The 23,455-nt window shown below is 46.7% G+C and overlaps 1 protein-coding gene across 1 annotated transcript; it reads left to right on the forward strand.

The window, feature by feature from the left end:
* The first annotated feature begins 598 nt into the window (after nt 1-598).
* On the forward strand, nt 599-21,473 carry TNN (tenascin N). Its single transcript, XM_065649083.1, is given in 16 exon segments — nt 599-1,037; nt 2,012-2,389; nt 4,711-4,974; nt 5,856-6,041; nt 6,575-6,664; nt 8,283-8,546; nt 10,787-11,050; nt 12,045-12,308; nt 13,746-14,009; nt 16,534-16,664; nt 17,189-17,321; nt 18,151-18,302; nt 18,969-19,065; nt 19,741-19,908; nt 20,574-20,737; nt 21,327-21,473. Coding segments are annotated over 16 exon segments (3,378 nt in total). The 5' UTR covers nt 599-625.
* The last annotated feature ends 1,982 nt before the right edge of the window (nt 21,474-23,455 follow it).

Here is a 23,455-nt window from a genome sequence, read left to right on the forward strand (position 1 = left end):
TCAGCTCGGTCAGGACAGTTGTACCCAAAGTCCCTGTAGAAACCGACTCTTGCCATTCATTCCCTTCAACACCTTCCCGAAAACATTTCCACCCGCGCCTGAAATGCAGCTGTCCTAGGAAAGATATCTCATGGGGTGTAAAGTGAGCAAAACTAGCTCCCAAACTCTTTGTAGGGAAAGATCAGTGTCAGCTCTCTGACTTTTTCATACACAGAGCGTCAGCACGGTTATCATGCTTCTAGCTGAAATCCATGCAAGCTGCTGGAGGTTACCGTGGCCAAAAAGATGATCCGTAACCCACATCACAGCTGGGAGACTGAGATGATGTCTGTTGTAACTGCAGGGCAATGAGAAGTGCAATGGCATAATTAATAATTGTGATGGGTCATGATACTGAGTCTCACTTGAAAGCTGCAAAATTAAAGCTCCTAGTCCAGGGGCTCATCCAGTGTGACTCTTTTCCAGGTACTGACCACCCTTGTATTGAATTGGGGCAAACCAGAGAATTTGTCCTTTAGAAAATCATGAAAAGCAGCTTTATTATCTTAGTTCTTAACGTTTATTTCTCTTCTTGAAAGCAGCTGTGCTGTTCGAGGGGTCAGTGCTGCTCCTGAAAGCCTACCAGATGGATTTCCAGAGCTGGCTTGCCGTCCCGGTGGGGGTATTGCTGTGCTGTGCTCTTCAGACGTCTGCCATTCAACAACCTGCACCTCACAACTGCGCCCGCGATGGTCAAAGAATATCCTTCAGCCACTTCTACAAGATCGACCTGCCCACGTCCTCCCAGAGGAAGGTGGAGGCAGATCCATTGCAGCACGAAGACAGCGGTGAGGCGCAGGCGGATCCTGGAGAGGCCGAAGAAAGCGAAGAGCAGAATATCATCTTCAGGCACAGCATCCGTGTGCACGCACCCAAGGGGAACTGCGAAAATTTGACCTGCGTTAAGGGTCTGCTTGAAAGGATGGAGAAGCTTGAGAAGGAAGTGGCAGAGCTGAGAGAAGTTTGCAGCCCTCGGAAGTGCTGTGGGGGAAGCCAAGGTGAGTAACAATTGCAGTATCCGTTCTTAAATCCCACATATAGTCTGTTTTCTGCAGAGATTTTGGGACTGGAGTCTATATGTCAAGGTTAGCGGGGGTTCTCTGTGAGTGAAATGCTTGAGTCCTACAGATGGGATGGTGCTGTGGTTTCTGTGGTGTCAAAGGAGATCTGGAGGTCCCAAAATGCGGTAGGACGTACCATTTCTGGATCTAGCACAGGAGAAATCTCCCCAGGCATCTCCCACAAGTGGAAGGGAACAGTTCCCGAGTTTCACATGGTTGGGAGGATTCAATGGAGGAATTTCTGGAAGACAGGAGGGTGGAAGGTGAGGGAGGCACTTTTTTTACTCTCTTTTCCTTTCTCATTTCTGCCTCCAGAATTTTGCACTTGTTGAGAATTTGTGTTTTTAGTTCCTCCTTGATAACTGACTAAAAGAAGAGCAGCGTTTCTGGGGATGATGTTTTGTGGTGGCCACTGGCTCTGACTGTGATCAAAGATTTATAGAGCGTGGCCTCTAAGAAAAGGTTTAACAAACTGATGGAGACAGGGAGAAGTGTTAAGTCTTTGCTTACATGAAAAATAAAGGTGTATAGCAGATGAGAAGAATGTGCTCTCCCTCTTTATAGTAACTGTACTGAGAAATAGCTTAAATTACAACTGTGAAGAGCTTTCTAGTTGACTGTCTGGGGTGGCTGTGGAATCTGTATTCCTGCTGACGATGGACAAATGTGTTGGGAAAGGCACGGGTGGAGCTGGTCCCTCCTTGGCCCAGGGACAGATGGACAAGGTGACGTTTTCAGGTCTTTTTCAGCCCATATTTTCCAGCGATGGTTATACTTTCCTTTTAATGACCTTGACTGTGCGCTACCTGTCCATTGCTATGTTCCTAATTTTTTTTCTTTTTTTCTTTTCCTCTTTTCTCTCATCCGTGTGTCGCACATGCTGTTGCGCATCCTGGTGCTGCTCCGGCCAGGTGTCTCGCACGGCGGCGGCCGCGGGACCTTCCTCTACGAGCCCTGCAGCTGTAAGTGTGCCGAGGGCTGGGAGGGCAGTGACTGCTCCCGCCCCACCTGCCCCGGCCGCTGCAGCGGCCACGGGCGCTGCCACGGTGGGACGTGTATCTGTGACGAGCCTTACCTGGGCGAGGACTGCAGCCAGCAGCTCTGTCCGGAGAACTGCAGCGGCAACGGGATCTGCGACACGGCCAGAGGCGTCTGCCGGTGCTACGAGGAGTTCATCGGAGAGGACTGCAGCGAGAAATGATGTCCCGGGGACTGCAGTGGCAATGGCTTCTGTGACGCAGGAGAGTGCTACTGTCACGATGGCTTCTTTGGCCTTGACTGCTCCCAGGGTAAGACATGCCTCGGAGTTATTTCTCCTTTATTTCATTCTGCGTTTCCCTCTCTACCTCCCGTAAACGTTTGGTTAATACTGTAGGTAAGCCAAGCCTGGGGGTCACCATGTTCTTCTTGGAGTTCCTGCTGGGATAGGGATTGCTGGCTGGTCCTTGTCTTCAGTAATTGCCTGGAAGACATTTCTGAATTGGGGAAAGGTGGAAACACCGTTAAAGGTAGAGCTAGCATAAGCATGTGTGTAGCAGCTGAAGGAGAGAGCAAAACGGGATATGGAGCCTTAATTAAAGAGGGAGCCAGTCTGCCTCTTGACATACAAATAAGACAATAGAAGGTAAAATCATGTTTGCTGCAGTGTGCACTGCTTGTTCATAAAGCACTTGATTTGATAAAACCCGTGAGGCTAAGGATGCTTACATTCTTTAAATAACCTCTCTTTGGAGGGAGGTCCTCAGGAAATTCTCCCTTATCCTACCTTGTTACAAGGCAGTAGGATTTACCTGAGAAGACCTGACGGAGTTGACCTTGAGATGTGTGTCCAGCAGTTTCTGCTTGATTCTGAAAAACCTATCATCTCCCTGTAACCGCAAGTAGATATTCCAGTCTTCAGCACTGAGCCTTTTACCCTGGAAGCCGCCTTTCCTTCTCAGCACATCACTGCTTGGTCTAATCTTGCACAGCTCTGCAGGAAGGAGAAATAGGTAATACCCACACGCTGAACACCAGATATTGCTCAGCAGGGGTTTGCAGTGACCTTACTAGCAGGTTTTTTTTCTGCTCCTGATCATCCCTCAGCGCTCGGGCTTGACCCATCTGCTTAGAGACTCGCCTTTTATTTAAAGGATTATTAGCTCAAATTCTTCATCCAAACAAGAGCTCTGTGTCAAGGCTTTACTCCTCCTACCCCTTCCACACTACCCAGAGGTGTTTCTCACTCTTCTCTCCCGTCAGTAGGCTGGGATTTGCTGCCCAGGAGACAGCACCTTTACGGAAGTGGCAAGTAGAGGAGAAACAATTCTCCTAGAGAGCTGTTGATTGATACTGAGCACTGTTTTTATTTATTTAATATTGTGGGCTTTTTTAATGTGTCTCGGGTCATGAAGTGACATTCTGTTGTATACTGCCGTGGTAACTGGAATGTCCGAACATCTAGAAGTTACTATCAAGCATGCAACAGTATAATTAATGGCTTGCAGTTCCTTGTGAAGAAGAACTAGAGGAAAAGGACACATCAAACAGCAGATACTTGCCTGTTCTCTTCCTGAACTTTGTTTACTGGCACTCCAAAATAGCACTGTGGGACATCTGAATATGAATAAACCAGCAGTTTAGGCAAGGGGTAAACCACACCGTATACATGTAGGTTCTTTGTTATTTTACTGCAAAGCTGGATTATTCAAATCCAGCTTCTGCATCGCAAGGTGAGGCAGGATGGATGTTCTCACATTTTGTATAAAGTTTTCATCAAAAGCAGCGGCATGCACGTATTGAGGGTGGAATTTGGTGAGAGATGTGAATTACACGACGGAATAAATGCTGCCTTTCAAGTGAGAAGAATCTCATGATGTTATCTGACCTAATGTTGCTGACACATGCCTTTTTACAGGCACTTGCTATCTACTTTTTGCTGTCAGTTAGTGCCTTGCTAACGAAATACAGCTGGTAGACACTTTGATCAGTTTATGATGTGCTTACTTGTAATTAAAATCAGGTGAACTTTGACAGATGTTCTGCATCACTGCTTTCAAGGGCTGCTTCAAGACATTGATGAGACACCTGTTTTGTGCAAAAAGGTTAAGGCACTGTTGGGGTCCTGAAATGTATTATGTGCCACAGATTTGCCCACGTCTCCTGCAAGCACCAAGTGTAAGTTTCCAGCAGTCTAAAAGCTCAGTTTTCTCCTTCTGCCATGGAGAAGCTGTGTTGCCCAGTTCTGGGGCCTAGCTGACATTTTGAAATGACTCTAACAGTGATATGAAAAGAAGGGTTTTGGCTTTTCTTTCTCTTCCTAGGGGCACTGGAAGTGCCAGCTTTATGAGAGAGTTTTTCTCATGCCAGTGTGGATTTAGAAGCTGGAAAGAAGAGTCCAGGAAATTATCGTATTTGTTACTGACTGCAATGTTAATTTGTATTTAATGATCTGCCGTTAGGCAGAAAGAAATGAACAAATCCAAGATAATCACAGACAGGGAGTTCCAGTTCTGCGTTCTCTCTGTATTCAAAAGAGGTTTGAAAAAACTTCTCACTTGGCCGTGTGAGCCGTGGACCAAACGATAAGACATCATCCTCATTGCAATGTTTTTCTTTACTTCTCTTCTAGTGATTGCTCCTCAGAGCGTGCAGCTGCTGAACTCCACAGAGAACTCTCTGGTTGTCAGCTGGGATCAAATGATTGATGTGGATAATTACCTCATTAGCTATTATCCAGTAGGGCATGAGACATTGGTGAAACAAGTCCACGTGCCCAAAGAGCAGCTCAGCTATGAGATTGTGGGTCTCCGCCCCAGCACCACATACAATATCACGCTTCGCCATGTGAAGAAGGGGATTCTCAGTGAGCCCAGCTATCTAGAAGCAAGTACAGGTAGGAGCGCGTGGTCTTTTTTTTCTGAGTCAGAAGTTTTAGATCTTTAAAGTTAGATGCAAGCTAGCAGAGTGAATTGTTTGGCTTTGCAGGTGTTTAACATCCTGTCTGAGTGCTGGAGAACACCTTCTCCTCCCATCTCAGCCACACTTTTTGCCATCATTCTCTTCTGGAGAATCTGTTTCCAGATAGGTATCGTTGGAGCTGAACATATCGCACAGTTCCGATCTCCCACATTTATATTATCCACATCCTACTTGCACTGACGCCTCTGAATTCCAGGGGATCCATAACATTGCCTGCTGAAAGAAGCAGGAATGGAAGCAAGCAAGATATGGTCAGCATGTTATTAAGAATATTCGACTGGATGCAGAAGGGACATTAAAGTAGGCAGGATGTCATTCCTATGTGCTAATTTGCCACACGCGCCTGCAGCAGTGAGTTTTCCTCATAGTCTCTTCCCCACACTGAATGAGCCTGATGCTACCAAGGTTAGGAGGCTGGGTATGGAAAGACTGCGTATTTGACACATTTTCTCTCTCTGGAACTGAAATGGCATTTTGTTAGCAGCTGATAGCATGCTGTCTGCCTTCATTTGGCAAAAACAGCAAAAAGTTTGGTTATTTTGACATTTTTTCTTCTTTTAGCACAACAGGTGGGAGCTGAGAGCCAGAAAACTCTGGAGTTGGAGTGTTACCATGGATAAAACTAAGCCTGTTGAAATATCGATTGTGCTGTACTTGCTTTTTGGCTCAGGAAAATGTCTTGGGTCTCAGAGCAGGCGACTTGGGGGGACTAGGGGCAGTTTAGCAACTTCCTATCTTACATTCACCTTTTGGTGCTGATCCTGCTTCATTGTGACCCTTTGCTCTCCTTTCCAGCCCTGTCTGCACTCAGTGCCATCTGGGTGACGGAGGAGATGGAGCACTCCTTGGAAGTGGAGTGGGAGAACCCGCCAACTGATGTGGATTATTACACGCTGAAGTTCAGATCCCTGGTGGAGATGGATGAGAAGCAGGTCGTGGTGCCCAAAAGCAACGACCCTAAGAGCAGGCACGTCATGACTGGTGAGTACCTGTGGGTATTCCAGACTGGGCAGGGAGAAGTGGCAGAAGCAATTGATGGTGAGGCCGTAGCCCTGAGATGATTCTTCTGTCATGTGCGGATGGCCAGTTTTCCTTCACCTCATGCCCACTGTAGGCCAAGGTAACATCTATTGGGGTTCCCTCTATCTCATGATGATGGGCGTCTCTACAGGGAGAAACTTATATGCCGCGTGGATAGAAAGCTTCAAGGCACATTTATTCAGCTCTAGTTCTGTCCTTGTTAGGAATAAAGTATATTTATCTGTTTCAGAGCTGGTAACACTGATGATATAGAAATCCCCACTTACTATCATTGATGTATGCCCTAAGGGGCAGCTGGGACCAAAATTGCTATCAAGGCGTTCTCAAGACAAAAGGAAGTTAGAAAGAAATCTAAACTTTTAAGTTCCTCTCTGCTACAAACTTAGAACTGGATAGACTAAAGAAAATAGCTTTCTTTAAAAAAATTACTGTCTTCCCTAATTGTTGGTGATGTTCCCTTTTGCTCTTTGTAGGCCTGAAACCTGGCACAGAGTACGAGGTCACTGTCATACCTGTGAAGGACAATACCGAGGGGAAACCATCCTCAGTGAGTGGTAGAACTGGTACGTGGCAAGTTTCTTTTATGGTCGCGATGTTACTACAGGATTTGTGGAAAGATCTGTCCAGGTTGCAGCACAAAATGTGCACAGTTGGCTGCTTCTTCATGCATAACCTGCAGCCAGGCCTGCTTATATCTTAAGCTTGTCTACACTGTATATTATACACTAAACTTAGCCCTAGCTCAGTCTCTTCAATTGGTTTTAGACCTACAGTAACTTCACCCTTAACTTGACTAATGGCTCCAGACAGACAGAGGTTAAGCGTAGTAAGCTGGACTGTGTGTAATAACAATTCTCAAACCAGCTCAGAGCTAGGTCCAGCAGTAGCTCAAAATTTTGCTGCTTCATGACTTCCCTAACTAGATCATTGACAGGATAACCTTGCGTAAACCTAGCACAGGTAATTTGCGGTCTGGGTATAGCCCTTCCTCGTGGATCCTTTGGGCAGCTGCCACTGATTTCTCTGGTCTCTGAGCCCAGGAGCAATAAGGAAGAGGAAAAGCTTTTCTTCCTTCCTGTATTGCTTGGTTCCAGTGTTATTTTTCTATTCGCCAGACTGTGAACATGTTGTTTTCCTACAACTGGCAGCCCAGCCATTCCAGACCTAAATGTTGAAGTAGACCTGGAAACTTTGTTGGTCCATTGATGCTTCAGTCTCTTAAAAAATGTGGCAGAATATTTTTTTTAGCTATTGAAAATGGCTCAGGGTGCTGAGCTATTTATTATAGAAAAACAGACCTTGAAGAATTTTCAACTCTCATTCTACCTGTAAGATCCTGCAAACTCTGAAATTCAGCTTTCTTACAAAAGGGTAAGCATGCTGCATCCAAAGACTGAAAAATCCCAAATCAGGCTTGATATTCCAGAGGTTGTCTTGTAAATTATTCCATTAAAAGAAAATTGATTTAAAATGAAAAACCCCTAAAGCCTCTACACTGCCATTGTAAGACTGCTCTTCTTCCCTATGCAGATTCTGATTATATGGAACACCCTTGGCTTGTGTTTTCTGGCTGTTCCTCACAGACATGGGGGCTGCAAAAATTCTTAAATAAGGAAAACTGAATCCACAATGAGTAATTCTGCACATATTCTTATTTAACCCCTGGAATTTAGGAGCTATGACTAAGACAAATGCCAGCTATTGCAAGAGCTATCGCTAAACTCTGATTCACCACGTAAAATAGAAGAAGCCTTAGTGGAGTCTGAAAAGACAGGTCTGCAGGGTAGGTAGAAGGGAGGAGCAACAAATGGCTGATGCTGGAGGCAGAGCAAGGATGGGACCTGTACTCGGAGCTGTGAGGAGGGCAAGCAAAAAGGTAATGCTCAAGTTGGTACGCATGGAAGGTGAAGCAGGTAGCCTGCAAGGTCTTCCTGCAGAAAATAGTGGAAAGTTTCATCTAAAGGGTAGAACGATCCTGCTTTCTCCCTGCTCTGACCATACTGGTTTCTCATGGATGACTTGCTTTCTCACGGGGCTGTAGGAAGAACCCAGGTGACCGTGTTTTAGCTGGCCAAAGCAGCAAGGCAAAAATAAAGGAAATGTGCACATGCTGTGACAGGTACTGTAGTGATTTAATTCGCCTGGAGACTTCTAATCCTACACTTTGAAATGTTCTCTTAGGAATTGATAGCCCAACCAATGTGACAGCTGACCGAGTGACAGAGGATACAGCCACTGTCTCATGGAATAAAGTTGAGGCTCCCATAGACAGGTACAAGTTGAGATACACCTCGGCTGATGGGGATGTCAAAGAAATAGAGGTGGGGAGCGAAAATGACATCATCACCTTACGGGATCTGAAGCCAGGCATGGAATATGTCATCCACATCTGGGCAGAGAAGGGGCCCCAGCGGAGCAAGAAGACAAGCACCAGCGCTGTGACAGGTAAGTTGTAGCAGCAGAGGCAGCTGAGTTTGAATTTTAAACTCCTTCACCAATCTTACTTGCTTTAGTAAAGCTTCTCCTGCTCTGCACAGGCTTTTAGTGAGGCAAAAAATTCATGTCATTTTTGCTAGCGACGCTGAACGTATCTCCAGATCAGCTTGAAAACTCTTTGTTTTGAGACCTGTTATGGACAGGTCCTATGGGAAGGCACCGGGAGGACAGTGAAACAGCCAAACCCGAAGTCTCAAAGCTGGAACATGTAATTTGTGCCTTGTCTTTAAAATGCCATAAGCCACCTCCAAGCTTTTCTTTGGCTGATTGTTGTGGCCTTTCCCAACAGGACAAGGGGCTCATAGACATTTTGCACAGATACTCATAACAGAGTGTTTGTTAAAAAGGAAAAACTAATTTATTGGCATCGCGGCATAAGGTAAGAATCACGTGGAGGATCAAATCTCCTAACAGGATGTTTGGTCACCGTCCCTTGGTGACCGGGGGTCAGTCTCCCCTGGAAGGGAGCTTGCAGCAGGGTCTGCAGCTAGATGGGGAAACTACTTGAATGACTGTTTTGCTCAGCTCTTATAAACCAGCCAGCCATGGTCCAATGTGGCTGCGTGTACAGGAGCAGTTTCTGCTGATGATTTACAAATGTCTTTATCTATGTGCAATCTGTAGTTCTCCAGCAGAAATCACCTAGGGGAGCATTTGGGTTTCTCCACTCGGGAGATTAACCAGCAATTTAAGCATACAAGTTGGGCTAGACACAACAGGAGCTGCCTCAGGGAATTTGTGCGACTGTCTGAAGTTCCCACCCAGAGGGGATCAGTAAGGATCAGTCAAATGCTTAATCGTGAAGTTGGGTCAATCACCTTCTTTCAGGTTGGTTCATTGTCTCAAGCCAGCCCATGTTCCCACTGATACAGGTGACTGACTGGAGAGCTCCTGGGCCACCCAGAGAGTTAAGGAGTTAAATGCACAGCATATGCATACAGGCAAAGCCCATAGCCAGCTGCAGTGCAATTATAACTAAAGAACAAACTTGATTTTCATATCACACAAGAAAATCATTCACTTGATGTTCTTGCCACAGGTGAGCATCTTATACTGCTAACTAGCTGAGCTGTGATTATTCAAATAGACGTTCCCAGTGTGCGCCGCTTAGGGTGACACAAACAAGCCTCAGCATCTTTCATTAAAATGAGAAGTAATGTATTTTCATCTCTCAAAAGAGGTGAGATTAGTACACGCAGGTGGAAAATCACAACTTTTACCGTAGCTAATGTGTGGTCAATCACAGTGCAGCTAAGCTGGTGTGTGGTAAATTACAGCGCGGCTGTCAGATGGCTGTGCGTTTGTGCTCTGGAGTTTAGAGCCTGCAGCAGAATAAACCAGAATAAGAAATGCTGTTCCAATAACTTGCAAAGCATCTGCAAGTCCTTCATTGCTCAGGATACTGAGATGTATTTAGCAGTTCAGTTAGAAAAACAAAAAACCAACAAAAACCCCAAACAAACAACAAACCACGTGTTCTATATATAGGTCATGAGCTGTAGGGCTGTCCTCGAGCCTGGCAGGATTCAAGAAGAGACTGGACAACACCCTCAGAGACATGGTGTGAACTGTGGGGTTGTCGTGTGCAGGGACAGGAGCTGGACTGAATGATCCTTGTGGGTCCCTTCCAACTCAGGACATCCTGTGTTCTGCATGGACTTTCCTCTCTGCCCGTGCAGGGTCGGCTGTGCTTTTGTTGCCAACAAAGAGCCTTGCTGCAGCAGTGAGGAAAAGACCTAGGCCGCAGTTTAAATACCTCGGAACTGGTTACCTCCTGGCTTTGTAGTTCAGGCCCATCCTTGATAAGAAAAAAAAAAAAGGATGAGAAGAAGAAGAAATTGGCAGGGCCACAAATGGCAGTATCCAGTGGGACTTGCTGAGATGTCACTTATTTACACTGCATGATCAAAATCTGGTTTGTAGCTGAAGAAAAAACTTCTATTAGATTTACCAGTTTGAGCTGGAGGAAAAAAAAAAAAACAAGCACGCTTTTGGACACAAAAACTCTTTTTAGGTCTTAGGGCATAGAATAATTTCTCGAAGTTCATCTGTTTTTCCACATATATTTGATAGTCTAATAAAACATACTTCCTCTACCTATAAAACCTGTGTTGTCTGCGTCTTTAGACCATTGTGATTACCGCAGCACAGTACTAAAACTTGTAACAATTATGACTTTTTGCTTACAGAAATCGACAGCCCAACTGACCTGTTGACTGACCAAGTGACGGAGGGCGCAATTACTGTTTCCTGGAATAAAGTCCAGGCTTCAATAGACAGATACAGAGTGAGCTACACCTCGGCTGATGGGGACACAGAGGAGAGGGAGGTGGAGAAAGACCAGAACGTCACTATCTTGGCAAGACTGAAGCCAGGCATGGAGTACGTCATTTACATCTGGGCAGAAAAGGGAGAACGACAGAGCAAGAGGGCCAGCACTGAGGCTGTGACAGGTAAGAGGGCTGTAGTTTTCCTTAAGAGTGTAAGTTACAGCCCAGCTTTGCCTTAACAGTGAATAAGTCCATCCCAAGATAGTTTCACAGCAGAGGGAGATTCAGGCTTAACAGATCGAGTCTTCAGGTTATAGTGCATCTTGCTGTGAAACTTATTCAGCATCATCATAGAGAGGTTCTAATTACCTGTATGTACTACAGATGGGCTGTGTTGTGATTACTAATAGGGATTAGGGGAGATGAAGCCTTTGCAGCAGTGTCTCATGTATTTGTATAATCTTGTTATATTTTAATTTGTTAATTTGTTTATGCTCCGTCACGGAATAGAGAAATGCTCAGTTCCTTTTTGTAGATGAAGAAATTGAAGTGCAGAAAGATCAACAGCGTGCAGGGTGCCTTTTCTTGCAACTGGATGATTAATCCTTGTTCCTCAGTTGTTCTTAATGGGACTAACTTCTCCATGTGCAGCGAGTCCTGCTTAAGAAGTTGTAGTGATCTGCCCAGTGTGAGGGTTACAGTTTTATAACAACATTGTAAAGCTAAGTGTCAGAATCGATTGCAAGCTGTTGCAAGTGTTTACAAGACCCACGCTCGAGGTCAGGGCCTTGCTGAAGGAGGACGAGTAAATGCGTACCTGGGTCATCCTGGTCTCCTAGAAGAGTTTAAGTTGTCCTCTCACTTTCTGGGCAGATGACACATCTGTGAGCTTCAGAGGCTTGTGACCGTGAGAAAATAAGACAGTAACAATATCTTGCTTTGCAAGGGCTCTCATCTGTCCAGGAAAGGACTGGCTGTGCTGTTTCCTAGGAAACAAGGATTAAAGACAGACATCTCAGGCATTGATGCCTCCCAGCTTTGTGGGTCCAATCAGTGTGTCATCCGAAATAGGACTTGGAAAAGGAAGAAACTGGCCCTTGAGGGGAAGGAGTGTCACAGCGTCACAGTACAGCTGACTGTGACAGCCTGTGTTCTTCGCTTTTAACTGTCTCTGCAGAGATCGACAGCCCGGCTCACCTGGTTGCTGAGCGAGTGACAGAGGACACAGCCACCATCTCCTGGGACAGGGTCCAGGCTCTCGTAGATAGGTACATGGTGAACTACACCTCTGTTGATGGTGACACAGGGCAGGTGGAAGTGGGGAAGAACGAGACTACCACGACTCTGACAGCACTCAGACCTGGCACTGAGTATGTCGTCTACCTCTGGGCAGAGAAGGGAGCCCGGCAGAGCAAGAGGACCAGCACTGAGGCAGTGACAGGTATTCCAGGAGGATCTTTGTGGTTCTACATAATGCTATGTTGTGGAAGCGACCTCAATTTCTGTGCCGTTTTCTTCTGGCCTGTTGCAGAGCATATACTAGGCATCATTTTATCTTGTGATCACCGGTGGTGTGGGCTCATCCACGCTACAGGCACCTTCAAGCTTCAGATAGAGATAGAGCCTCCCATCAAGTCTAGAAAACTTTTAGGAACTAACAACTGCTCCGTTAATTCAGAAACTATCAGCATGGCGCGAGCTTCACCGCACTTTGCTGAAGCGCTGCAATCTTCACTTATTGGCTTCGCCTGCTGTTTTTGATCTTTGGGTGCACTAAGTTCTGTAGGTGTGGCTGAGCTCTGCCCCACAGTATAGACTACTGTTGTTGAACCCTGCTTAAACTTAGGATGGTTCAACTAGTGTCACTGATAAGAATGGTGTTCATCAATGAATGAAGACTTGGCAGGCAACACTCCTATTTTAGTTGTCTTCTTCCATAACATGAACGGGTAGCAAATGGTTTGAACCTGGATAAAGTCTCCTAACTATCAGTTAAATTTCTTTATATAATCAAGGATTTTGCTTACAAAATTGGCTGCTTAGCTAGGCTGAAGATTGACTGCTTGGCAGAGGACACTGCTAGCGTTTCCTGGGAATGAGGGAGTGATGTGGCAGGATGCAGATCTCACTATCCTGGCTAGTGTGAAGCCACGCGTAGTGTGCATTGTCTGTATCTGGGCAGGACAAGGAAGCAAACAGAGCAAGATGCAGGCACAAACACACTCGTGGGTGCGCTGTGGAAATTTTGCAGCTCTGGAAGGAGGGATGTAGCTTCACATGCTGAATTAACTATTATTACGTTCTCCTTTGGCCACCTATTTGGCCAAGGCCTTCTTCCCCCAGTCGTACTGAGGAGAAGTGTTACACCTTGCTGGCACCTCATAACTCAAAAAGAGCTATTTGTGGGGTAGGCTGATAACGGGGAGCAGGGCTACCTCAGTCTCTCACGTTTTTTCTTTGCCTCAGTGTACTCAGTGTCCGCCAGGACTCAAGGGCTGTGCATGCTCCCAAATAACTGGTCTAATGGATCTCTCTTGAGGATATGTCAGACCTCATTTCTTATAAACCTTAGCTGTCAGTTGGCTCCTCTTTTGTACAGTCATTCTTCCCTGTATCTCTGCTTGATAGTTTACTCCTGAGGCCTCTGTCTGAAGCTGCCATGCCTCAGCACCTTACCTTGTCTTACTCCAGTTCCGTGCTGCGAGTTGCAAGCACGGTGATGAGCCACTGAGACCTAGGAAAGCTACAGATGAGTTAGTCCCCGTCATCGTTTGCTCCATGAGGGAACGATCGTGGGGCTTTAGAAAGAAAAAGCTTTAAGGGGAACATGTGTGTCTTTTAGTTATTCACATTTTCTACTTTGCACTTTATTTCCTAGACATGGACAGCCCGAAGAATCTGGTAACTAGCCAAGTGACAGAGGACTCGGCCACCATCTCCTGGGATAGTGTCCAAGCTCCCATAGACAGGTATATGGTCAGCTATACTCCTGCTGATGGGGACACCAAGGAAACAGAAGTGGGGAAGGACTGGAGCGTTACCACCCTGACGGGACTGGAACCAGGCACGAAGTACACCATCCGCCTCTGGGCAGAGCTGCGGAGCAAGCAGAGCAAGACAGTGAGCACTGACACGCTGACAGGTAACTGCGGGCAAGAGGGAAGCGAAATGGGGTAGAAGGAACGTACCCCCCTGTTATTTGACATTTCATTGTCTGTTCATCTGTTTGCATTAGTGGGTAATGAAGATCCACAGTAGTAAACCCATTCTGGAAATCCAAGTGCGTGAGTATAGACTACCATAAGAGACTACTATCATAGAAGAGGCAGATGTAATACAGGAATAATGACAGCAGGTGGTACCAAGCATATTTCACTAGTCTTTAATCAAAAGCATGCGGTGCTTCATGTGCTGCTATCAAGCCTAAGAATAACAGAGGCTTAACAACCAAAGTGAAACCATTTTAGAATCAGGGACAGTTAATGGCCTGCCATTTGACTCGTGGCCTTAGACTGGCCCGAGGAAAGTGCCATATAGGCTTCAGCCTGTCCTGTTTAGTCAGTCTTAAGGATTGTGGTGTATCGGTAACATTTCAGGGTCACTCCATATTCATCGACCTTGCTAATGTACTTTTTCTTAGTTTATGAATCAAGCTGGTATAACATAGAACAGTTGAAGCTTGGATCTAGGGCAAGATGCTAAGCAGTTTTCCAGTGCTTATAGAGCTTGAGGGCAGCTGATGGGACAAATGGGATCTCTTGAGGCCAAAAGACTGAACCTGTCTGGAACTGGAAATGCAAGGAGAAATGACGTTGTTTGAACTGGATTGAAAATGAAGGCACCTGGAAATTTCACGTGAAGTGAAACTGCTGGCAGAGGGAATGCATTTAGCATTAGTAGGGATATTTTTGAAATATGTACCCAAAAAAGCCATGCACTTTTTGGGGGGTTCGTTTGTTTGTTTGTTTTTTTTGGTGTTATATTTCCAAAAATAAAGACACCGCTGCTAAAGTAATACAACTTCTGAGGGAGTGGAAAAAACCAAACCAAAACAAAAAATTTTCTCGCTCAAGGTGGAGGCTGATTATTCCCTAGCATTTTGGTTTTGGCAGGGAGCTGTTCTGCGGTGGTCCCTGCACCCATGGAAACTGCTCACTGGCCTTCAAGATCAGTGCTGTGAAGCTGTAGGACCCTCTCTAAGGCTGTGCTTTCCATCCCTTGCTTCTCGTGATGGATTTGGTACCTTTTAGCTCCCTCTTCTGTCCAACGGGAGATATACGTGTAATGAGCTACTCTGAGGAGATTTGTGTCATCTTATTTAAAGCAGTTGTTCGGTGGTCTCCTAAATGAAGCATGAGTTCATTAGATAATGAACCAATGCTTAACTCGGAGCCTGGTGAAAGATGGTCTTAAGTTATAATGAATAACCAATGTTTTAAACAACGTGCTGTGTGAACTTTGGTGTTACCGTCCTTGTTGTTGCTCTTATATTCGGTGTTTTGATTTCTTCTCTGCCTTTGTATCTGTTTTAAATGGTAACCCTAGACACAGGAGTGCAGCATTTCCTGGGAGAAGGCACATTCACGACTGTAATGTTTCACCGATCCATTATAATTGTTGTTACGGTTGTCCTCATAGCACTCTTCAAGGTCTAGGATGCCTTGTTGCCTGGTTTATATGGAGAAGAACGGAATGAACAGACAAGTTAAATGACATGGCCATAGTGCCCCAGGGAGCTCTGTGGAAGAGCAGGGAATTGAGATTAATTATTCAGTTACAGTTTGCTATAAACTCAGGTGTAGTTCAGGGTTGGATCACTCTTCCCTGAAGGCCAGCACTGCCCACCAAGAACCTTCACTCTAAAACTTGGAAAGCCAGACAAAACTACTCCTTAAATTGTTTTCCTTAAGATGTGCCCAAAACACCAGATTATGGCAAGCACAGGATGAAAATTAGGGAGGGGTTTCCAAGTGGGCTTTAGAAATTGGTTTTATCCTGAGGGAAGCGCTGCAGCCCTGTTGTGGGTATCTCATAAGACAGACACTTTCTGACGACTGCCGTGAACTGGCATTGCTTAAAAATCAGTTTTTCTCCTCATGCCGAACTTGGGCTGTCTGACAACACAGGAAAGCTCTGGCTAAGCTTTTGACGTCAGTGAAGGAGCAGGCGTCCCATATACAGCACAGACTAAACTGTAAAGCTGTTTTTTCTGTGTATTCCTGCATTTATTAAAGAAGGCTGAAGCATGACAACAATAAGGCCTGTGAAGTCAATTCTTCTTCTGCAGCAGGGAAACAAGGGGTAGGGGCTCTCTGCAGGGCACACCAGGGCCAAGCTCCAGGGTTGGGGCATCAAACCCAAACCTGGCCTATCTGTGAGTGCTCCTCAGAGAGGAGCCTGATGGAGGCTGCTCAGGCAGATGTGTCAGGAGCTCCCGGGCCCTGTGCAGCTGAGCCGGTTGCAGGGCTCACAAAACATCCCAAAACAGATCAGTAGCACACCTTGCCATGTCTGGTCAGGGCTTCTGCTGCTTCTTGCTAGCTGTGAAGGTCATTGGGTGACTTCTGTAGTTCTCAGGATCAGGCATTGAAAGCTCAGCCCAAGCCCTGTCCTGCATTTGCTGTCTTTCATCTATGCCACAGGACTCAAATTTTCTTTTTCGATAGAGATCGATCCTCCCAAGAACCTCCGTGTATCAGATGTGACTCATTCTACTGGTGTGGTTACCTGGACTCCTCCTGCAGCACAGATTGACGGCTACACTCTGACCTACCAGGGTCAAGATGGTGTGAGCAAGGTACAGTGAATTCCTCAGTCCTAGAGACGTCACTGAAATCACCCCTACGATGATGGGCTCTGCCTGTTGGTTCCTGTGGGTGTGCGAACCACAGAAAAACAATTTTGAGGGAGAATTTATGTTATCCATGGCTCAGTGAGGGAGAACTTAAGGAAGAATATATGTTATCAGTCATGAGTAGAAGCTGTGGAAGGACTTGGTGACAGTGGAACACCTCCTCCCAACAGATCTCCAGGTGCAGAGAATGTTTGCTTCTTCCCTTCGCTTTTCTAACTTGTTACTACCTGGAAGGGCAGCACTCACCAGGGACAGAGTATCCTCAGAGTCCTAACAGTGTTTTTTGAGACCTTGCCCCCAGTCTTCTTTCTGAGACGGGCTCCATGTTTCAAGGATATACGGTGAATGTGCTTGTCGGAGCTCTATGAGAAAAGCCCATAAATACATACTGAGTATGAGGCACTGTGGTCCGGAAAAGCTAAATGCTATTAAAATTGGATTGGCCTTTGATCTGTTTTATTTGGCAGAAAGTACAGCTGAGTCCTAGTGAACAGCGGTTCGTGTTGGAAGGACTGAAACAAGGAGTGAGGTACGCCGTCTTTGTGAGGGCCTATAAGGGAGATCGCCAGAGCAGAATGACAGACAGTACCTTCTCAACAGGTAGGATTTGGCCTTGGTTGTCACGCTTTTCCGTGTGCTCTGCAGCGGTTGTGCTTTGTGATGGAGGTCAGAGATAGAGTTTGTGTTCTACAGATGCACTGGGAAACTGTGTGATTATAGGCAAACCATCTAGCGAGTCAATGTGTCTCCTGGCTGGGAGTCTGTTCTCAGCCACACCGTCTGGAGGCCTGGAAACACAACGGGATAGTGTGAGTGGCGGTTGCCCACGCCGGTCAGTGCTGCTGGCAAACCTCGCTAGCCAAGTGTGGGACAAAGCCTGGTGAGCTGCCGCTGGGCAGGAGAGATGCTGATGCACTAGAGACCTTTCTGCGTCACCCCAGTAATGGTAGGGCTCAGCTGTGTATTGTTGTGGCACTGGTTAGCTGCCCGGGTTCTTTTCAGAGGTCAGGAAACGAGCACCATAATGGCAGCAAATCAAAATCTCATGCCAGCTTGTTGTGGGAGCCTCTCGGACTGTGCCAGCGCCCACAGGGATGGCCAATTGTGGACAAATTGTGAAATGCAGATAAATTAAAGTCCATGTTTACTGGCACTCCCACCTTGACAAACAAAGGCTTGTTTTCCTGCTCTCGCTGCATCTCTGGCAGCCTCTGGAGACCCTCTCCGTGTGCCAGCAGGGGGGAAGCCTGCCAGCAGCAACCTGCTGTTGCAACCGGGCTGTGTGTCAGTGCGCAGTCGGGGCTGCTGCTTTCTTTACTTTTTCCTCAAGTACCGTCGTCTTGAGGAGACTCCGAAGGGCGCGAAATGCCTCCTCCAGCTCTGTCGCCTGCGTTGCTGATGTGACGTCTTGCCGTCTCTGTTCTCACAGTGAGCTTCCTCTACCCGTATCCCGCGGACTGCAGCCAGACGCAGCAGAACGGCAACGCCTCCAGCAGCCTGTACACCGTTTACCTGAACGGGGATGGCAGCAGGCCCATGCAGGTGTACTGTGACATGACCACTGATGGAGGCGGATGGACAGTGAGTGACTCTCAGCCCCTCTTTGGTTTTTTGGGGGTTTTTTATGAATTTAATCCAGTGGACCTGGTGTACTGGTGACAGCTGAGGCTCCTTTTGCTCTGCTGCGCTGCTGTGTTTCAGCTCCTGCCGCGATGGAGTGGTGTGTTTTACAAAGGCTGGTGGATGCTGATGTACCCCGGCTCAAAGGCTTTTTCATTGTTCGGTCGTGAATGTCACACAAGCTTTATATTATTCCAGGGAGACCCTATTGCAGCCTTTTAGTACTTAAAATGGGCGTATAAGAAAGCTTTTTAGCAGGGCCTGTTGTGATAGGACCAGGGATAATGATTTTAAACTGAAAAAGGAGAGATTCAGGCTAGACACGAGGAAGACATTTTTTACAGCGAGGGTGGTTTAGATCGCACTAAGATTTCTGCATTTGTGGAAAGTAAATGGTAAAATTTGCACAACTGAGTATTCACCGCAGGTGCCTATGTGCAGTCAGAAAATGAAAATGGATTCCTGTGTGTACCCAGCTCAGGTGCAGCATACTATCAGCTAGAGTCATCTGTTCCTGAATGCTTCACCTTTTTGTCTGCATTTGAATTAGGATGAGCAGTTCTCATCCCCGTCTTCATCTTTCCTCAACCCGTCATGAACTCTGATGCAGCAATCCTTGCTTTGCAGGTGTTTCAGAGGCGGAGCACTGGCGAGGTGGATTTCTACAAACGCTGGAAGGATTATGTGGAAGGCTTTGGAGATCCCACTGGGGAATTTTGGCTTGGTACGGTACAAGAGTGTGACCAGTGAAGAGCTGATGATTAGCTTTGTAGAAGCACCTAAATGCTTAAATATCCAATGCTCCAAGCCTGAAGCCTCAAACTGTCAGCTTTTGTATCTTCCCTAGAAATGCCAATGAAGCATGGAGGGATCTCTAAAGGCCACTATGTCTTTCCACTGACATTTTTGGGTTCTGAAGCAGTCCCAGAGCAAGCCAAACTCTGGAAAGGTTTATTTCAGGCTTGTGTGTTCCTAAGAGAGAGAAAATAAAGAAATTGCATTCATGAAAACGCAAAGGCTGGGATACTACACAAAACTTGGTGTACTTGGTAATTTTTTGTCTGTCTTGTTCATTAGTGAACTCCGTATGGATCAGAGAATCCAGCGCTAAATAGGTCAAAGTTTTTGGAACAAGAGTCTTTAAATGTTCTGGGAAAAAATAATGTTGCACTACAGCCAGTCTTGAGCTGTTTTAAGCTGTTTGTTTTCTTTCTGATACTGCTGTCTCTTGCCAGAAAATAAGGCAGAATAAACTCGGCCAAATGTCACAAAAGCATCGAGCAGGGAAGGAAGGAGGCAGGAAATAACCAGTTTAGCCAGAATAGCCACAGGGTGAGAGTCTAGGCCTGCACAGGTGAACAGGCTTTTCCCTTTTAAGAGTAATTCTTTTTTCTTCTAGGTCTTGACAAGCTGCACAATCTCACAAGCAGCAGCCCCATCCGCTATGAGCTCCGGGTGGATTTGCGGACGGCCAGTGAGTCTGTCTACGCTGTCTACGACTTCTTCCAGGTTGCCTCGAGCAGGGAGCGATACAGGCTGTCGGTGGGGAATTACAGGGGCAATGCTGGTGAGGAGCGACTCCTGCTTGCGCTGTCTCTGTGGGGACTTGTGTGTTTGTTTTGCTGGTAGCGTGGGAGCTCGTTAGATCAGATGTGGTTCTCTTTGAGGAGAGAAGTGTGTACCTCCGGGGAGGACTGAGGACAGTGTGTCCACAAGCCTGTCTTCTGCTGAAGATGGGAGAAAGAGTTGCTTTTTCAGGAGGAAGAGAGGGCTCTGTAACAGAGTGAAACACCAGCTGAAAAGGCAGACTGGGAAGCATTTCCATGAGAGAACCTGTGCTGATGGGGGAGCAACTTCTGGGGCTACCCAGCTGAGAAGTGCAAAGAAAAAGTGGCTTTTGTTCAGAATGGGAATTTGTTCAACAGCAGTAGCTCAACGCCATCCTGGTGCTGGCTTCTGCCACCGGTAGATCCTTACCATTGCCATGGTGTCCATGGTATTCCAGTTATCCTTTAATATCCTCTTGCCACAAGGCTTAGATCTTCAGCGGGGTGATCCAGCCTTCAGACTTGCCCTCTAATAGCACCCTTTTAGAAATTATTGTCTAGACCCACCCTGTGCTGTTGCTGTTCCCCTGACGGTGCTGGTGTTCTGCCTGAAGGGTGTACAAGCCCTCAGGCTGGGCAACTGTCCTCTCTCACTCCTACTCATACCTTCCGTCCTCTCCCTTAGGGGATGCAATGACCTACCACAACGGCTGGAAGTTCACAACGTGGGATAGAGACAACGATGTGGCTCTCAGCAACTGCGCGCTGACGCACCATGGCGCATGGTGGTACAAGAACTGCCACTTGGCCAACCTCAATGGGAAATACGGGGAGAACAAACACAGCGAGGTGGGTGGCAGAGCTCTGTCTGGTGGTCATCTCTTCTCCCTGGCCTTGAGAAAACACATGGCGGGGGTTGTCTCTCCTCGGAGCAGGAGAGATTGCCCAGGCTATCCTAACTCACTTGGTTTGGAAGGAAAAGCCTTAAGGAAACCTATAGCTCTTGCTCTGTTATCCTCCCTGGATCCAGAGGACTTGAGATCATGGCCTCCTGGTTCTTGTGGGCAGAGATATTTGGGGTGGAGCTGTATTGATTTCTGAGGAGAACACAGAAAAGAGCACCCACTAGGAGCCACACTAGGATGGTGGCTCCCTGTCTTGTGTGGCCTATACCTTGGCTTTCAGGGCATGCCTTGATGTGCATCTCATTGTACAGGCTTATTTTGGGCTTGAAGGTGGCTTGGTCCTGTTTTGTTCCAAACTGGACAGAGATTTGATTTATATTAGGAGTGTCTGGATTGTAATTACCAGCAAAATCTGGTGAACAATAGCATCTCTGTTTCTTGGAGGGTTAAATGGTATTAGAGGGGGGCAGTGGTAGGCTCCTAGCACTTGGTCTGGGTGCTTTAATGAAAGAAACTCCTTGGTCTTTTCCCAGGGGGTGAACTGGGAGCCATGGAAAGGCCATGAATTCTCCATTCCTTTTACCGAGATGAAGATCCGTCCTCAGTCTTCCAGTAATGAGCCAGTCCTGGGGAGGAAGAAGAGGTTTCTATCGGAGAAGAGGAAGAAGATCAGGGCTTAAATCAAACTCTGTGCAGGACAACACCCACAGATAACGACTCAGTATTTCTTAACAAAGTTAGATTCGGACAGCTTTCTCCAGTACATCGGAGGCAATCGCTGGCCAGCTTGCACCCGATGACCTCTGGATCTGCAGCCCAGCCTGCTTCCAGCCTCTGGAGCTCCTGGTGGGTGATCTGTCAGAGACTGGGAAGGGACTTGTGGGGAGCAGCCCACTAGTAGCTCCTCTGGTTGGCTAAGCATGACAAGAACCTGCTTGATCCAACGTGTGCAACTTCTACAAACTTTACATAGGACAAGCTTTAACACATGATGTTGTTTCTCAAAACGCAGGCTGCTGACTCGCCTTAATTCTGTCCTTCTCTGGTGCCACCCACTTCAGACTTCAAAAACTTAAATTTGATCCCACTAAAAAAAAGAATAGCTCTCTAATTTATATCAGAGAGAGTTTTCCTGAGACTAATCCCTCTTTCCATTTTCATCTGTGGTCCTCTTTTCCTTTCCCCTCATCATGCGAGGCAAATACCCTACTCTTCCTCCAGTCAAAGGTCTGGGTTTTGGGAAATGTTGTCAGGCAGCTGGCAAGGCTCAGGTGAGGTCTATAGTCTGGGTTCCTCAGCCTCCAGTATTGCATCTCTCCAGGTTAAAATCCTGCTCTATATTTTGCTTGCCTCTTCTCATCTCCCAGCCCAAAGAAAAGCCTGAGAAACACAGTGAATTCACGTTTACACTCCTGGGTGAGCCTCGGAACAGGGTAAGCGTAAAGGCTATGCTCCTCCAAGCTCTGCTCGCTATCCCAAACCTGCCTCTGCATGCTGCTTGCCTAAGAGGCCACTTACAGACCGCAAACAAAATTCTCTGTGCGATCTACTGCCTTCTGCTTTTTCATTAGCAGCATGGTAGCTAGTGATGCTGAATGATAACGCTTGTCATCTGGCTCTAAAATGAGCATTTTGGAGTTAAACTGATCCTGCATGCTCTCTCGCAGGCCCCAGTGCATGGTGTCACATTTGGCTGCTTTTTCTTCCTCATAACAACAAGGGTGAGTTCTGTTTTCTTTTCGTGGAATTCTGGACCACCAGCTACTGCCAGGGAAGTAGTATGAGGTCACCAAAGGATGCTTGCTCAAAGGCTTCCTTGTCTGAGCAGACTGGAACATGATTGTCCTTTTCTATCCCAGTACTAAGCTAAGTAATATATTTTAAAGAATCCTTCCTAGACTTTGGAGAAGCAATAAAATTTGCAAATAAAGGAAGTCTTGAAATATTTCTGTTGTCTCTGCTTTGGGTGGCAGAATTATTTTTCTTCCCATCCATATAAGCCTTCTTTATGGAGATGGAGCAATACACAGGCCCTTAGCATTGCCAGAGCAATGTGGAAAGACTGGGGCTGTGAAAATTAGGTCTTTGGAGTCTGCTCCAAAATGGGGATGGGGACTATGTGATCTCTTTGTGACTTAATACTGCAAAAAAGTGAACTGATCCATGGCTGCTAGGACCTGGCTGAGGAGAGCGAGCTGGAGAGCTGCCTCTCCGAGGTGAGTACTAAATTCTTCACGGTACTTTCAGGGCTGTGCCTCTTGTGTGGGTGGGCAGGCAGAGACGTTCGGATATCTGGACCTTGGTACGCGGGAAGGAGGAGACTAATGGAGGGAGAAGAGGAAAGGAAAATTGCACTTGAAGTGTTTTGCAGGCTCTGGGCTAAGAGCATGAGAGAGGGGCACAGGAAAATGATGAGGGTTCTTTGAAGAGGTTTCTTCCCGTTGCCTGATTGTCTGTAGGCGAGCGCGGGTTTCACCGTGTTGTTCAGTTGAAGGGCACAGTGTAGACGTGAGGAAGGTGGCTGGGGGGACCCCAGGACTAGGCTCACACACAGCCACTCTAAAAGTAAGCGTATGCTCTAAAAAGCAGCCGACGTGATCATTGCCAGCAGCTCTTTCCTGTGCAGAGGCAAAACACAGTCCTTTTCTAAAGTTGAATCTTG

The sequence above is a fragment of the Caloenas nicobarica genome, chromosome 20 (assembly GCF_036013445.1).
Source record: "Caloenas nicobarica isolate bCalNic1 chromosome 20, bCalNic1.hap1, whole genome shotgun sequence".
NCBI lineage: Eukaryota > Metazoa > Chordata > Aves > Columbiformes > Columbidae > Caloenas > Caloenas nicobarica.